Raw genomic sequence first — 18,625 nt, forward strand, 5'->3', positions numbered from 1 at the left:
TCGCTTTGAATCATTGATTGAGCTTTATCATGCAGACAGCTCGCTTTAAGTCACAAATAAATCAATGATCCCACTGTTCGCCTTCCGCTAAATTCCGCTAAATTTCATACCACAGTGAACTTCCGCTCTCATGTTTGCCTGAAGATAAGTATAGAACTTGAATAAATAGACCTCTAAATATTAGAGTAACAACATAAATCTCCCAATATTCACTCAAAAAAAGATAATAACAAATGCAGTGTTAGGGTCAAATTAATTATACTAGTTGAAAACAAGTTTATAACAAGTTATAAAGGATATAAGGAATCAATATTTCTTGATAAAGTCAAAGTTTTACTATCTGACCGATATTTCATATCCGAAACGAAAGATTCTAATTTATAATAGAACTATAGCGCAACCACCACCCAATGACAATTTCTTGGTTTGACGTTAGTCAAGTCTTGCATTTCCTTTCACAGTCTACTCTTAAGCGTCGTCTACAATACACGGAGTAAGCGTGGAGTAAGGAGTAAGAGTAGGCGTAAGAGGGCTATTTTCGGTTTAAGAGAGCTGGCGTAAGGGCGTAAGCGAAATAAATTAATTTTATTTCTTACTCCTACTCTTACTCTTACACTTACGCTCGGCCAATCAGGCTATAATGCTTACTCCTGCCTACTCTTACTCCTTATTCCACGCTTACTGCGTGTATTGTAGACGACGCTTTAAATCGCCAGTGAGTGGCATTAGTTGCTCCAGTTCTAAAATGTCCGGGTTAATATTTCACTGTCATCCGGAGACGTAGAGAGAGCGCAAGACGCACAAAAGTCTCGAGGGCACATCTCAAGAGGAATGATCACCGGCAGTATAATCACATCATCATGGAGCACTTACGTCGTCCGAGGTCGAGGACGTGGGACCAGTCCGGGCCGGTCGGTCACTGTGAGCGTTTATCCATGATGAGGCAGGGAGCGGGGCAGACCGGTGACTTGACTTTCACTGACTTGACACAGCACACAATCATACGACGGGTTCTCCGCGGGGCGACGAGATCATTAACAATCGCGCACGAGACGGGCGCGGCACAAAATTAAGCTGTACGTGTATATATGCGTAATAGTCCTTGCATCAGGATCCCCTTTAAAGGCTAGGTCGACGACGGTGAAGCCCTCTCCACTGGAAAAATCGTATCGATGTACGCGTGCGTTCCCCTCCCTGACGACAGACGCGAACGACTTCCGGAAGATTCGTGGCATCGAAACGCGTTCGCTGTAACGTCTAGGAGTAGATAATCGGAGCGACGAGCTGAATCGGTAGGTAAATTGATTTATCCCGGGCTAAGCACAAGCGAAGGATAAGTATAAGATTCCCGAGGGGGGAAAAGTTGGATTCCGGGATCGTGACCTCGTTCAGGAGAAACGAGTCTCATTAAATCCCGGTAAATTTAGTAAACGCGAACTTTAACTGCTCCCTAAACAACAAGAACCCTTTCCCAGATGTGAAACATAGTTATTCGATAAGTTTGCGAATTGATTGAAGCAAATTTTACCCTAGCGTTTGGTGATTCAACGTAATGAAAAAAACATGCAGAAATACATCTTACTTTCGATGACGAGATTAATCAACAAACGAGGTAAATTAAACGCGAAAAGCAATCGATCGAACGATAATTATCGCTCAATATTTTTCCGAAATGTTGATAAAATATCAACCTATATCAAATATATGAGCTAACATCGACCGGAAGGTCGAAGGAAGCAAAATGTTCACTTCAGATGACACTGCAGCTACGAATATTTCAACTGAAGAAAATGTCGTCAGCTTCCACTGACGTGTTAATTGAGACAGCGGTACAACATGGTATTGATTGAGAAACCGAGGAAACTCGCACTTCAATTATTAAAGCGAAGGGCACTAAACTCGGACCAACCCCTAACTAGTCTCCAAACACTAGAAACTAGATCCTTTCTCAGGACACGAAGGACAATGTCCGCCGTGCTGGCGACAATCAGCATCGACTTGTCGTCACTGATCGCTCGGGACCCGCTGTGCAGAGTCCCCGCCCATGTATCTCGGGGGATAAACGAAGATGGTGTGCGAAGTTCCCTTCTTCAGCTGTCACTGAGCTACATCACGACGCATTATCGACCGGATATTGGATGCCACGAATCCGCCAGAATTCTCGCGATCCGTCCGGCCAGCCGGTGTCGTCGCTCTCTCACAATCACCTCTCTCTCTCTCTCTCTCGCTCTCTCTATCTCTATCTCTCTTTTCCTCCCTCCCCCTTTCTCTCTTCCCCCTCCCTATCTCTGATATCCTCGCGATTTTTGATATAGCTCTCGTGATAGCACTATAAATCGCGCCGCTAATCTCCAGGGGTAGAAACGCGGGATAAAAAGCTGGCCCCGGCCGCGATGTATACCCTCGACGGCGACGCGCGCGGGCCGGTCAAGACCACAACAATAGGAGAACCACCTCGTCGGTTAGCGGAAAGGGAAGGGGGAAGGGGTAGGTGCGCGCGCGCGCGCGCATGTACGAGAGACGGCGGAGCGGGACGGGGGGGGAGGAGTGAAGGGGTATCGTCGGGCAGGCACCTTCACCCTCGAGACGACGGACGATAGGTCGACCAGGCGGTAGAGACAAAAGCGCGTTGCTGACGATCAAACGCGAACTGCGATACGCCCGGGCCGCAGTGCTGCCGTCTACTGGCACGAGCTTTGCGGAATCGCTTGGCCCCCTGCTCGCCCCGGCCCCCCAACACGCCCGTCACCCTGTGAGGTTCCCTCTCCTTCGGCGGCCCCGACGCCAGCTTCCACCACCCGACCCGACCGCCAGCTCGTCAACTGCATGCTCGCCGTCGCTGCCGCCGCCGCCGCCACCGCCGCCACCGCCGCCACCGCCGTCGGACTCTTCCCCGCTCTCCTATCCGCGCGAGTAGCGATGGAGGGTCGATCCCTCCGGTCCCCCTTCCGTACCTCTCCCTTCGCGCGGCCCTAGACTACCCCTATTTTCCTCTCCTCGCTCGTTCGCACCATGCCCCGGCGCACGGTCGTCATCCCACGAGTGGAGCAACCGCCTCCGAAACCAGGAACGTCACGCGAGTGACGATAATGTTGCAAACTCGGCGAGCCACGGCGATGCATACGCGATAAACTGTCGGCTATCCTCCTCCTTGCTCCTCTTCGCTCTGCACTTCCGATCTAACTTCTTGCCCGATCTGTCTCCCTCTCTCATACACGCTCTTTTTATCTACCGTGTCTATGTCTACCTGTCTCTTCTTCGCACACGTGACTTTCGATTTTATTCACAAGCGGTGATATAAAATAAAAGTTTATTTGCATTTCTTCAATTCTGTCTTCAGTTTTACTCACTTGCTACATCCGTTCTTCTTATCTAATTTCTCGTTTTGTATTCCCTTATCTATTACTCATCTTTCTTCTCATTACACGTGTTATTCTAAAGATTTAGATTTCTTCTACCTATTTATTCTACCTATATTCCTATTAATTAAAATATTCATTCACGATATTTTAATTCGATATTGTTTCACTCGACCATATAGTCTTTTCTCTCCTCTCTCCTCCCTCTCCTCCTCCCTCTCTCTTTTTTTTTGTTATTTAGTATTCTCTTTGTTATAATAAACCGTACGGCCCACTCAGCACGACTAATCGATGTATTCTGATAAGTTACGCTATAAACTTATCGTACATTAACACCGCGCAGCTGTCAGGCACGACACGGGCAAACAGCGAATATACGGATACGCAAATCAAGCTCCATAAAAATCCACTCGACTGGAGCTCGAAATGGCGAAACGAGTGCGCGGACGAGAAGAGAGAGAAGGGCGGCGTAAAGGGACGGCCCTTTCACGAACGAGAAGTTGCGTTCGAACGATCGCGGAATCGTAATTAATTGAATTACGCGGTCGTGGCGTGGAATTCGTCGCACGTCGCTCTGGAGGACGCTGTCGCTACTCCGAGAAGCTATTACGCGCTTGCACGAGCGCTCATTTTATTGAAATTTTCAATTATATAAATTACAGAGAACGCTTCTTTAACGGGAGAAAAACGGTTTCCCCTACCCGAAGGTGCACAGCATGAGCGATCAAACATTCTATAAGAAAATTAGATGCGAAACCGGCACGTGCCTGGAACATGTTGTGAGCACTTTCGGGATTTTCCTAGACCCTTTTTTCATACTTTTATGTGTATTGAGCGTTATTTAATCTTATTACATATATCACTCATCAACGCTGTAGATCTAGATAGAAAACAGATATTTGATATATATTTGATGGAAAAAGAGCAGATATTTTTCGTATAACGAACTGACTGTAACTAAATATTTAATAATCGATAAAAAACTCCGACCACAATATCGATAATAAAGTTATCGGATTATTTAATTACAAACTCACGTAAATATTATCACGTTATTTATACGCATTTATTCATCAACGTTTAAACTTATCGAAATTATACTAAGGCTCTTGATGAGACTACACTTCATATATGTACTTAAACTACAGTTGAGCGTTATCCGAAACTAGTAGGGCAGATATATTACATCGCTTCAAATCGACCTCGCGTAGCATGAGTTCGTGCCAAATTATGCTATCGTGCCAACAGGTGACGTACAGATAGTGGTTTTGAATTACACTCTGTAGACATTCGTTATATTGCCTATATAATAACCACGCAGTAAATCATGATTTAACAAAGTAAGATAGATTTTTTAACCCGTTGGATGTGTAGATGCAATAAGCGTGCGCATACACATATATACATATACACGTACAGCCGAAAAATTGTATTTATCGCATTAATATTTTATGATATTCGTGGCTGCTAATTATACTCAATATCTGAGAGACATTCGAAAACAAAAATGTGATAAAGCTTCAGTTGTCACGAACATCACATTCAGCACGGATGGCTCGTTATTAATATTCGAATGTAGCATATGCAAAAATAGAATGTAAATTTATATACGGAATATTCGCTGTTTTATTCAGCATTAATAATCTTAGTAATTACGTTCTGACTTTCCGAAAATGTAAAGTTCTCTTAAGTAAACCAAAAGCTTTTGGTGGTTCAATTCCGTAATTTAGTTCACAATTTCTTTTTCTTCTAAAGAACCATTACTTGATTCTAAATCTATCCTGACTTCGAGATTAAGGAAATATCTAATTAAATAAGACTCGTTATAAAATCCATCAATATTAAAAATAGAGACTCTGCGGCAATCCATATATATCGGATATTAATTCTAACGTTTCTGTAAAGTTTCATTAATAAATTTATGATTCGTCTCTCTCTCCTCTCTATGTAAAAAAAAATACAATCCATTAAAATAATGATAATAAAATAAAATCAAACGTGATAACTAAGTTTCCTCGCATAAGAGACAAATGCCATCCTTTTGCTCTCCGATGTAGGTCAGGATCGGTTTTCGCGATATAGCGCATCATCCGCATTATATTGAGGCAATAAGAACTTACACTCCGAGCTCCTTTAGTGCACGACTCGGCAAAGCGCAGCGAATATCGATTTCAAGCAGCGTGGCATTCGGCCATTCGAGCATGCCGAGCGAAAAACTTGGCAATTTTACGGCGCGTTTCTTAATGCGATGCGCCGCCGCGTTCTCCATTCCCCTGCACAATGATTGCGGGCACGGTTCCGATTTATTCGACCGTGAGACGCGCGGCCGACGAATCTCTAGAACCCGCCATCAAGAGTCGAGCCGACGTTACGTGCATTCAAAGTGACTACCGGATTATCGGCTTCCGATCACGGTCCTTTTACATCCCGCGTATAACGCGAGATCGCGCTAAGTTTCAACGTTCGAGCGATATACGACGTCGTATAAACCTCGCTTCATGTTTCTCGCGACTGCAATTTATTTAGACATAACGGGATCCGGCCGCGCAATTTGGCCGAAATTTGGAAATGTATTTTTTTTATGTTTGAATGATAAAATTTTTCTGCCACGAAAAATTTTGCGCGGAATACGCGGTATGCGAGAGATCGTTAAATTTTTTCACTATTGTTTTCCTCGTGTCTCTTAATTTACTCGTGGAATTTTTTAATTTAAAAAAAAAGGTCCAATTTAATTTAGTAATAATTGATGGCCTGTTTGATAAACAATTTAATCGACAAGAACTACGTGAGATACAGTATATATACCACTTAACATCGAATAATGAAAAGGACGATATGCATTTATTTAAGGTAAACCCGAGGCAGATCTTCGAGGGATAAAGGAGCACTTTCCTGCTAGCGGCAGGCAATCTGCACGACGTACCTTTACTAATTTCTGCGCCGTGTGTACGTGAACAGAAGCCAAGATTCTAGGCGGAAGCCCATTGTGAATCGGCGAACCATGAACGAAATGGCTACCTTTACGCTTAGTCGAGTATGGCTACGCGGAATTTATCGGTAATCAATATTGAACGAGAACGGGGAAGAAGAGGGTAGAGAGAGCTAAAGGAAAAAAAAATAGAGAATGAACGTGTGGACGTGTGTGAGAGAAGAGCTTTATGGGTCCGCGTGTCTCGTTGTTTCTGCAACTTTCTTGCTTGCCGAGACCTCCAGGATTCTAGATAAAAGCGTCTGCAAGTTCTCGAATGATAACTCGCTGAGAATTTGGATATAATAACATTCTATTGTATAATTACCTGCTGCTCAATATGCAGAGTGACAAACGCGACGTCATCCGTCAATACGCGTGAAATGATTCACGAAAATGGAAACCTGGGACACTGACCCTTTGGGGGGAAATTATATGGCATGCTATATCTCTATAGTTATCACACTAATGGATGTTAATCAAATAGTCATTTCTATAATAAATCTATATTGACACATTGACAGCTTATGTATATATAGTAGATATATTTAAAACAGTTTTGACACAGATATAAAAAACAAGCGATTAAATGTCATCGCCAAATTCATCCAAATGAACAATATATCTATTTAAATAACATTCAGTGAAGATACTCTAAAATACTTCATTTCAAATTTAATTCAAACTGACGTAATTTTATTTAAATATTTAATTAATTGCAGTGCTCCAAAATAATATAGAAAAATACGAATGGAACAACCTATATTATTCATTCCTACATTATATTCCCTGTACATATGTAAATGTTATAGAAATCGTATTGTTTCATCATATAGTATTCCCATTATGTATCATCCTCCCTAATTAGATGCAATAAAACCATTGTTATTTAATTTCCCACGATGAGAATACAATTGTCTCTCTTTCTCTCTCGTTGCACATTTATAAAAACATTTCTCAGATAGACCATTTGATCGTTTTTTGCCATCATAAAAGCGACCATTATGTTCCTTCGACAATTTTTTGCCGAAATCAGCGTAACCAGATTCCTAACCATCGACATTTCGTTCTCGACGACTGACCTCTCTCTTCAAACGCCACGACTCCCGACGTCGATCAAGGTGGGAAGCCGGCACAAAGTCGCAACACAACACGCAGGGTCGGGCAGCTGCCGCGGCTTTATTTATGCGGCTTACGAGGTATCGATCCGCAGAGCGGAGAGAACGCGCGCGGCGCGGCGCCCGTTCGCGGCAGTAGTTCGGCCAGCCGGGAACTTTGTTGTTCGGCAACTGAAAGTTTCGCGGGGAAACTCCCGCACAAACAGGTGGAACGGGCGACGAAGGCCTTCTGGCACCAGCCGACGCGCAACATCCTATGTGTGCATGGCTGGTGAGAACTCGAGGGTGCGTGTATAGGTGTGTGTATCCACGCGCAGCCAGCTTCCACAGAAGTCTTCTTCAGAATGGAGGATAAACGCGCGCATGTACACACACTCATACATACATGGGTGCACATGTACATAGAACACAGTAAGAGCAAATAGGCGCCAATACAGTGCAGAATGTGGATACGCGTGCGTGCCACATTCCTGTTCGCGTGTCAACAATATCGCGGGTGGAGTGACACAAACAGCCCCCTCCTCTCCCAGCAGTATTCAAGGAGACGCCACCAGGGTCAACCCCTTCCACGTAGGAAGAAGCCGAGAAATAAATGAAAATTCCTATCGCGGAAATGAGTCAATCGCAGATGGACCGAATATCTAAAGCCAGATTGATAACTGAATGACTTTTTGCGTCAAAGAAACGGAATGTATATATATTTACGTCGAAATACTTAGAAACCGAGCTCTAAAGTTTCGTCTAAAAATGCGTTTGAAGCCGCGGCCAATGATTCCATGAAAATGTAAACTGTTTAGTCTACTTAACGCAATAATCTCTTCACTGACCTTTAACTCGAATAGCTAAAAAATTTGCGGGAAAACAAGATCCTAACATTTACCACATGTCTTGTCAGCCACGGATAAAAAACTAAATCGATTAAAAATAGCAGTTATTTTGCCATGATTACACGTCGATTTTAATACAGTAATCTTAACGGGTTCCCTCCCCCCCCCCTTCCGAGTTCTCCGTGCAATTAAACTTCCACGAAAGTTTTTTACCGTAGTTGGATTACCTTATATTACGGACGCTTAACGGAAGTTACGTGGCACGTTTGTAGGACACGGCGTGAAACCCACTTTTCGCGCGACAATTATTAACGGTGTAATTAACGTTCGCGTGAGCGACAGCTCGTTCACGCCCGTCTCCGATCGTCGATAATGCGCGTATCAGCACGACCAGACGCATCCCGATCGATGATATCTGACGAATTCATCTACCCGCCGCGCTGGGGTTTTAACGCTTTATGCCAGACGGGGTTAACGCTCGACGCTTAGCGATTTAACCCCGAACTTGCCGTTGTATCTCACGAGATATACCCAACTTGTAAAATTCCGTAATTATGTTTACACATAATCTCTCTCTCCCCGTTTTCTCATTATTATATCAAGTTTAAAAGATGAAAAGAGATGTTCGAGAAGAACTTTACCTCATTTTCCTAAATTTTAAATCTTTAAAATAGATGCATTTTTTTCTTAATTGCGTAACTATTTTTTGTCATTGCACTATTGAGAAACGGATATACCTTATTAATTTTAGAGGTAGAATTCAAGTCAAGAAATTAATGAGAAGCGATCTGCTCGGCGTGTTCACGGAATTAGAGAGCGCGCCAACTCAATTTATCGCGAGACCGAATATCAATTCATTGTCTATATCCTTGTTGCGACGTCAAGATGTAAACAGAATGACGAGCGAAAGAGGGAAGACGGGGCAGACTGTCTGGAATTCACTTCGCACGGCAAACTGGAGTAAGACCGAGAACGACGAGCAGGCAGGGCAATCCGGGGGGACTGTGGCCGACTCCCATACCCTGTTCTACGTTGATGGGGAGAAAAAGGGGTGGCAAGGAGCAGACCGCGACACGAAGCCGCTAGATACATACTTCGTGGAATTTCCGCAGGTTTGGCACGGAATTAACCAATTTGCAAGGTGATGTTTTGTGTTAGCCCGGCCGGGTAGGTAGGTAGGTAGGTAGGTAGAGTAGACAGGTAGGGGTGTGTTGTGCGCCAACCATCCGGCGTTGCTCACCTCCAGCCCCCCGCCCTTCGCGCCGCTACCCCAACGGCGCCGGTGGATGGTCCCCACCCGCGTGACCTGCCCGAGAATCAATACAGCTACCGACCGCCGCCCCAACCCCCATCCGACCATCCAGCCAGCCAGCCACCCCCTGCCCCACCTACTTTCCACGTTACGCACCCCCTTATACCATTCTCGAGTGCCGATTCCCATTCTGGGTTCGCAGCACTGAGCCACACCGTTCCCCTTTCTGCCGCACATTTACCCTATCCATCCCCCCGAATCCACCGTTGTGTTTCTCTTTCCATCACTCTCACCCTCACAACCACCGACTCACCATCGCACCCTGCTCCCCTCGTGCCATTACCCTTCCTGTTTCTCCTTTCTAGCTTCTTCGTCCTTCTCCTCGCCCGCTCGCGTGTCCTTCGTTCGTTATCCCTCCCTGACCCCCCCCCCCTCTGTCCCCGCGCAACATGCCGCAAGGTTTAGTCGTTTCCCTTGGGCTGGCGTGCAGACTCGGCCAACCACCCCTATTGGCCAAACGATCCTCTAAAGCGGTCGGGGTTGGGAAGGCATAAAAAGAAGATAAGACGGCGGGAACGAGAAGGGCGAATAGATACAGAAAGAGAGAGAAAGCTTATGAGTCGATCATACCAGGTGAACTTGAGGGAATTCGAGGGAGAGATTGGCAACCAGCCAACTGTTTCGAACCGGAGTGGGGTACTTGCCCGACATTTACTAGTCCGACTAAATCGAATCTCTCTGCAAGTAGTATCAGGATAGTGGCGCAGTTGCAACGGTCTCCCTAGACTTTAATTCGGAATTCGACATGATCCGCAATCGCGATTTTGATGTTTATTTAACCCTTAAATGCCTCCCGGGGTCCAGTGGACCCCAGACCCTTTACAATGATATATTTTCAAATGTTCCCGCCAAAAATGGAGCTCATATTTTTTTATTTATTATTTTTTATTTTTTTGATTTTGGAGCCAATATTTTAACTGTTGGCGATCTTAATTTTTTATACTATGTTGAAATTGAAATTTTAACAATATAAGCATTTTATTCTCTTTTCTAAGCCTTGAACAACATTGAAAATAATTTTCATAACTAAATATCAAAAAATCAATAAGTAAGGAGACATTTTTCATGCTGGGGTCTTTTAGACCCCATGTGTCATTTACGAGATTCTTGAGAGGTGTGGCATTTAAGGGTTAATATCTGTTATTTCTTTATCACAAACTAATTTGGAGATAAAGAGAGTTGAAAACTTTTTGTCATAATGAATATATGTACATACTTAATGTGCATTGTCGCAATTATTTATGTAAAAAATAATTATTGTTTTTAAGATTGTCCTGCAAAAAATATATATTCCCTTGTTATTTTTACTGTTATTTTATTCACTTGTTTTATAAAATAGTTAACAAATAGGAGGAAAGGAAAAGGGGTTCCGTTGCAACATCTCTGAAAATAGTTGTCGTGAAGGTTGGATTTGGAGAGGGCGGGATTTCTGGAGAGCGCGTAACTTTCGCCCACTCGTGAAACTTGTTTCGAGAATTTAACCGCTTTTGCGAGAGAGTCCAAGAGTACGACGAGGAGTATCGTTCATACGAAAGTTGTAGGCGCCACGGGAACACTGTTGCGCACTTTGCGGCACAGGAACGGTTCAGTAATTGAACGCCTCGATCTGAGTATTCATCCTTCGCGGAAAATGTCCACGAGTTTAATGAGAAATGAGGAAAATGACGGTCGAAGAGAAATTACGAGAGGATCTTTCTTCCCTCGGCGATGTTGACGCGGTTTTATTCCGTTGCGGTAGTAATCGAGGTCACGACTTGAGCTCCAAGTACGACTGAAGCCAGCAAAGAAAGGAACAAAAGTGGTCCAGTAGGATGACGAATTGTTATCATTCGCGAAAATAGGGACCTTGTAATTTATGCACAGAAGCAAACAAATTTAAACCTTATTCAACCGCGGAATTTTAAATCAAGATTCAATCATGAAAATATTTAATTCTGAATATTAAATAATTGAGATGTATAACAACCTTGAGGTTATTTCTCTTTAAAAAAATTACTCTAGTATCATCAAAAAATCATTAAAATTAAATTTGAAGGTCCTGAGACCCTAAATATACAACGCGAGATATTCAGTCACGATCTACTACTTCGCTATTAAATCGATCATATGTCACGAATTTCTCTGCTGAGCGGAGTTTAAAAGTATTATAAACAAATTTTGAGAGCCTGAGAAAGCAAGGAAAGCAAAGTCACGATGACTGATATCTTAAAGACGAGTGTTTCTTCGTCGGCGAGACCTCGTCTCGTAAGCTCTTCTAATGATCGGTCTTCGCGAAACTCTCGGGTGTCGAGAGTTCCATTACGAGCCAGTAGTCGCAAGGTTTAATCCCTTTCCGCGAGTTTTCAAACTCGTATAAGCCAGTCACGAACTTTCCGACGATGCTGCGTCGCTCGCGGACCGAAGTGCTCGGCACGACTCACGAATCCCACCACGAGCGAGACGAAAGTTTGTATGCAGCTTACGATGTTCCTGTACGCATCGTGAAAATATACGAACGCCGCGGGCGTTTCCTCGATTTTAATTCACAAGTTAGTATACAAGCGCTACGCTCATAGAGATTATCTCCTCTCAACGGTTACATCACAAAAATAATGTTTAATTAATCAACATAACACTGTAAATTCCATAAATTTGGATTTACTCATAATTTAATAAAAATATAAACTTTTTAAATATATGTATAAAATAGATCACGATCGTAAATCACGATGTTGAAGATGATTACTTAGCGTTCGATGATTTATTATTCAAACTCAATACCATCAATCTCCGATAATTGACTGCAACGCCGGGTAAACACGCTGTTATTAAAATCTCATTTTCGAGAACGGTTAAGATTGCGCAAACCTCGATCGTGCCGCGAATCGTATGCGAGTTTTATGCGTGAGAGAAAAAGAGAGCGGCTACCCTTAATGTTCAGATAATGCGCGACCTTTAACGCTTCGGTGCTGACTGAGAGCCTGTAAAAATACGATTTAACGCGGCGAATCATTCTGAGGCCTCGCAAGAGACGTGAGAGATCTAATCGTCAGAGTTGCGACGGTAATTTTCCTGCGCCAACGAGCAGAATAATTCGCGCAAAACTCACGCGGACGTATTGCAGAGTCTGTGGACCCAGGCGATGGTTGGGAAATGGTGGAAAATTAGAAACGGTAATCAGGGAGCTGTGCCACCGTACTACCCCGGAGGCTTGGCGGCCGCCTTAAAAGGACTAACCACCTCGCTTTGACAACCCCGAACTTTTGATCGCTTAACGTGCAATTCTCTTTCGGAGTTTCGGCGCCCGATTCTCCGCGCGAGTTTGCCGAGCCGTCTTTCAAGGGAACGAGTTATTCCTACTTCCAGATTTCTTCGTGCCTCGAGGAAACTTTGGAGAAACTTTCCGAATTCGCTCCCTTCGATCTTACAAATGCTCTTTAATGCGAGAGGGGCTTTTCGTGGCCCCTTCTTACCCTCCCCTCCCCTTCTTCCCTTCTCGCCTTGTCTCCGGAGGCATTCATAAATCATTTTCTTTCGTCGCGAAATCCATCTCCGCCCCGCGATTATCCTCCTTGCAACGAGAGCAAGGTGGAAACCAGCCAAGGAATTATACTTTCTTTCGTAACCTTTGTCGGATGGAATGTACCAAGCCACGTCGGTGAGTCGCGCTTCGCTAAGTTCTGAGATGAATGAGCACATCCGACACGAAATCTAATCGAGTCCGCTTAGGGAAGGGAGGGTACAAGGTGTTCGAGGATTATCAAACATTCTTCATATTCTACGACGCGCAAATTCGATTTCACTTTTTATCATTGCTCTTTCTTTAATGCGAGCCAAATAAATAGCTATTATATTTACTGTCTTGTTATTTTTATCACTATAAATAAATAACCTTTACGTTAAATTTCCGTAAAGATAAAATTAACACAACATATACTGAGACGTGCACCTTTACGTTATAAAAATGTATCATATTTTTAATATATTACGTATAATAATCGTGTATTACTGTACTTAATTCGTTATCGATATATGCTAAGATATTGAACTAGAAATTAATAAAACGGAAACGAATTAGATGTTATAATCGCCGTGATAATTACCGTGACACATTACAGTGGAACTTCGCGAGATTCGATTTGATGGACGTCTGTATGTATTTAGGTAAAAGTATCTTTCTTGAAATATACTACGCGAAGAGTGAATCGATACAAATATGACATTCAAGTGGTGTCGGTTATTTTTGCATGAGATCGTAACGATGTATTTCAGAATGTACGAGCACCCCATGTCGGAATCGGAAAAAGACGACGCCTGCGGCGCTTAATTGTATCTCCGAGACAGTTAATAACGATTTCATGTCAACGCAGCACGCGATTCCAGGCAGAATATGCAATTACGATCGCCGTTATTCTCGTCGCGTCCCTGTCGTCGTATGTAGCAGAGGTAGCAGATCCAACCGTCGAGGTGATAAATCGCGAGATTTATGTCGACAAATTTGACAACATAAACCGTGGAATAGCACTCACTGATCCCGGAGAACAATGCCGAATCGGCGTCTGATTTGCATTTATGAAAAGGGCAAAATACTCGCTGTCCGTATTAATTAAGCTCTGTAGCGAAAGAGCCGTTATTTGTGGAGAATAATAAATCGCGGCGTCCGATATAGTATCCGCGAAATATCATCGAAGGATCGCGGAAGAGTAAGGCTGATTAAAATCTTAATCAATGAAATGAGAATAGAGATTCAAAAACAAATCTAATTTCGATCGTGGATATATATCGTGGCACTCTGTATCACCACCGCGACCTGATATCCGGTTCTATCACCGTCTAGTTCGACCATCGCCGTTATCTAGAATCGGAGGTGCACGTCTCTCCCGAGTAATTCATGGCGCGGGCACGCAAGCACGACAACTATGCCCTCGATTGCCGCCTGGACGGAAAATCGAGCGATGGGAGAGACAGAAGAGACAAAGGGAGGAGAGAGAGAAAGAGACAAAGAGAGTGAGAGAGAAAGAGGGGGGAGGGAGGGAGGGAGAGAGGAATAGGAAGGTGGGGCATTCGCGTACACGACGAACGGAAGTCGGCCGCTAAGGTAGCAACGGACTCTATTCCGGGCTTCCCGATTCCTGAAAGCCCGAGGGTGCTGCAAGCTCGACTCTATTGATTTCCTGCATTAAAGGGAAACGCTCGGTACGCGTAGGCATCACTTTGTACATCGAAAATCCAGACGCGAGACCTGGCAATAGTTTCCTCGATACTTTCCATTGTATTTTGATGTATTCATCTGTATTTTATATAAGTTACTAAAAGGACAGAGACTACTTATACAATTTTAATATTAAAATTAATTAATTAATTACTAATAAGTGAAATTAATTACTAATGCATGGTACTCTCTTCATTTGTTCTTAGAATAAAAACATTTCCAAGGAGATATAATATGAAATCATCGTAAAGATACGTTCGATGCTTTTTGAACATATTTTTATGTAATAAATTTTAATAAACAGAAATTTTTGAGTCTCAAAGTGCTTCCAAACAGTTTTCTTCCATATTTATAAGTCAATTATACACCCATTATACAGCCAATTGTGAAATGTATAAGACACCGCAAATCTTCAATTATATTTTATGATAGAAATATCAGGGCAATTGTTATCTTGGCGCCTGATATATAACATCGACGTAATGTCACTGAGTTTCGTTTAAGATATCTGCGCAATCGATAATCGATGTCCTATTTTCCGTACCGCCGCTTATCTATAAGCTCAGGTAACACAATAACCGCGCTGATAACGGCTCCGAGACAACGATAACGGTACTCTCGCGAGCATACATCCCACCAATATCGATAAATTAAACGTGTGAAAATTTAATAAAAACGTCTGGTTGAATGTATCGCGTTTCTAAATCGCGATCTAAATCACGATCTAAATCGCGGCAAATCTTTTATCTCGCCAATTGAATCTCCGTGTATACAAGAAATCTGGCAACCGCGACGAAAGTAAGTGATCAGAATGCGCCTGTCTCGAGCATTCACACGTCAACAACGTGCATCGCGAGCAAATACGATGAGGTATGCGTTGCGAAAGCATACAACGACGCGATTACCGACGGCGGTTTCCTTTCGGAACGGCACATCGACTCGATTCCAATTACGGGTTACCATGTGACGGCCGCAAGCGCTATCGTCACGCGCGAGGAAGATGTTTGCCTCCGCGCGAGATTATCGCGCCTTAATTCGTGACTCTCGGTCGCGCGAATTATTTCGCCGATAAATGCCTTGCAAAACATCGTCTACTAGTTACCGCGGCGTTGCAGAAATTTAGATTAGCGCCAGCTCAGCGGCGCCGCGATAAATACCGGACGTCGTAAAGTGCATGCGTTAGCGCAAACATCTCTTCGTTTCCCTCTTTTTTGAAGCGTTTAGACCAATGCGCCAATCTAAACTACTCTCGCCACTATTAAAAAGCACGTTCCAGAGAATGAAATTGAAAAGAAAAATTTGAAAGGTTTTGAAACTCGAGTAAATGCGCTTTACTTATCGAAGTAAATTATTGTGTGTGTGACATTATTACGCGAGGGATTTTTCTCTTTTCTTTATACCGTTACCGGTGTATAAAAAAAAATTTATAAACGATTTTAAATTAAACTTTTTCTAAAGTAAGTTAAGTAAATTTGTATGAATTAAAAAATTTTGTACATCATCAAATGTGCGGAAACACAAAGTGCGGCCATAATAATAATTTTATATAAATAACGTGAAAAATAGGTTGCCCAGGAAACATGGATTAAGTCAACCTCATTATGATGACTTAAATACATTATGTACATGAGGTACTATATGCGAAATATAAAGGCGCGTCCATACACCTACTGTTTACGATACTTGCTGATCGTAAACTATGCAGAACGTTTAATAATAGAACGAAATTGGATTTCACTCACCACAACGAGCGCGTGCGTCAGAGCAGTCGATGACCTCGACCTCCTTGGTGTCATGCCGACGACCTCGCCCCTCATGATGCTCTCGACGACTGCATAAGAAAAAAAGCGAAAACACATTCTCACTACGTTTCACAATTCCACTTATCCGACGATATTACTTACAAATATTATATATATTAATACAATTTAGAAAAATGAAGATATATCGGTATTTGCGTAGCGATAATTTCATATTAGACAATATTGAATAGCATCCGAAGATACGATATTATAAATAATATTTAATAAACTATTTAATACGTTTTTAGTTTTTTAAACAGCATTTTTTAAAAACAGTAATGTTACATCACTGCTCTCATGTAAAACTTTATTGGAAATTTTTCGATATAAATTTAATTGCTGCGCTATTAATTAAACATATACGTTTTATCTCGTGCTAATGTTCCTCACCTCCGTCGCCAATCAGCCGCATTTGTACTAATGTGGGATCCTCGTTATGATCTTCGAGGACCGTGTCATCGGTGACAGTCAAATCCTGAAAAGATAATTAAGAAATAATCAGGTCATTAAAAAAAGCAGTATTAAAACTTCTAAATATAATCCCGGGTAGATTTATAAAACTCTTTTAATATTAATTTTCCCGCGTCAATGATAAATACAATCTCAAGCAAAAACACTATTCTATTATCTGTACACTCTTCTCTTCCTCTCTCTTTGCGTTCATATTCTTCGCCATTAACTCGTCGGATCGTCATAAATAGCTGCTAATGATAGTGATACAGGTCGAGATGCTCAATTATTTCCCAGGTTCATCGATCTCGAGTCTTTACGGACGATTTTATTCGCAGTTGAAAAATTTATTGCATAATGGATGTTAATCGATTTCGATTCTTCTGAGAAATTTCGTGACTCGCCGCGGAGCGTTTATCTGCCAATTCGCGGGTCAGAGATCGGCCGATCGATGGTCTGGCATCTCGTTAAGAACCGTCACGATCAACGCCTCTCCTTGTCAATACGGTTAACTGATCAGCGGCGAGACAGAGTCGTCTGCTGGTAGCGAGACTGCACGCGAGCTGATTGCGATGCAGTATGTGTAGATTTCTGTCGATGCAATTTCCGGTGCAATTCAGTTTTTATCGCCTCTCTTATTGACAATATCGACACTTCAACCATCGTTAAAAATAGAAATTTTCTTAAGTTCGTGGAAAATTCAGACTCTGCCATGTGAAAGATCCGACTGAGACTTCAACGTTGACAAGATACGACTACAATATGATTGATAATAATTAAAAAAGATATGTCTCTTTATTTTCATTTATTTAAAGTTAAAACATCGACGGGGTAAAAACATTTACTCGATACATGTATAAGGATGAAATAAATCTCGCGATTTCATATTAATTCATATTAATTCTTTTTACAAAATGGAAAACAATGTCTCTCATACATTTTGATGCTATTCGTCATCGCCTCGCGATATTTCGTTAAAGTCTTTGAGAGAGAACGTTAGAACGAGGAATATTCGAATAAACTTCAACAGGCAATCGATTCGATTCCGCCGGTACTTTCGAGAAATATTCGAAACAGACGTATATACGAAGGGAATAAAGAGACAGAAAAGAAAAAGCGCGCTAGCGACAAAAGCTCCCTCAGACAACCCAACCGATATTTTATATTTCTTCGCCTTTCGATCTCCGCGCCTTTTCCGGAACGTTTTCTCGTCGCGGACTATTTCAGGGATTTAGTTTTCCAATAGGAATGCCGCGCCAGTGTCAGGATAAATTATCGGAAGCTTTCTCGCCGAGAGACAAGACGAGGAGGATTACTTTCGCGAGTCTGTCGTTCGTTTCTCTACCTTAGGATGTTTAACGACAAAAAAACGCTGGAAATATCGGCCAAAGAAAGAAAATTGGCTCGTTTAAGTTACTTTGAGATACGTTATACTTTCTATAGTGTTATGACAAATCAGCACTACAGCTTCGTCGTATAATATATTTTAAAATACTAAAAATGATGAAAAAAACTGTATGCCAAAATTACCTTCAAAAAGTATTTAATCAATAAAATAAATATTGAGAAATAAAAATAAAAACTATAGATATATCTAT

General features: G+C 42.4%; 1 protein-coding gene across 3 annotated transcripts in view; it reads right to left on the reverse strand.

Annotated features, from left to right (window-relative positions):
* Positions 1–18,625, reverse strand: part of Kdm3 (Lysine demethylase 3) — a 275,903-nt gene that overhangs the window by 199,849 nt on the left and 57,429 nt on the right. For all 3 annotated transcript variants that reach the window (XM_071703885.1, XM_071703884.1, XM_071703883.1), the window contains exons 5-6: positions 16,968–17,052; positions 16,518–16,606 (exon numbers count right to left, since the gene is read on the reverse strand). In XM_071703885.1, coding sequence (XP_071559986.1) covers positions 16,518–16,606; positions 16,968–17,052 — 174 coding nt within the window. The remainder of the gene's footprint in view (positions 1–16,517; positions 16,607–16,967; positions 17,053–18,625) is intronic.

Source organism: Temnothorax nylanderi, unplaced genomic scaffold, assembly GCF_030848795.1.
Source record: "Temnothorax nylanderi isolate EJ_2023f unplaced genomic scaffold, tnyl_v1.0 TNYL_tig0037_pilon, whole genome shotgun sequence".
Lineage (NCBI taxonomy): Eukaryota > Metazoa > Arthropoda > Insecta > Hymenoptera > Formicidae > Temnothorax > Temnothorax nylanderi.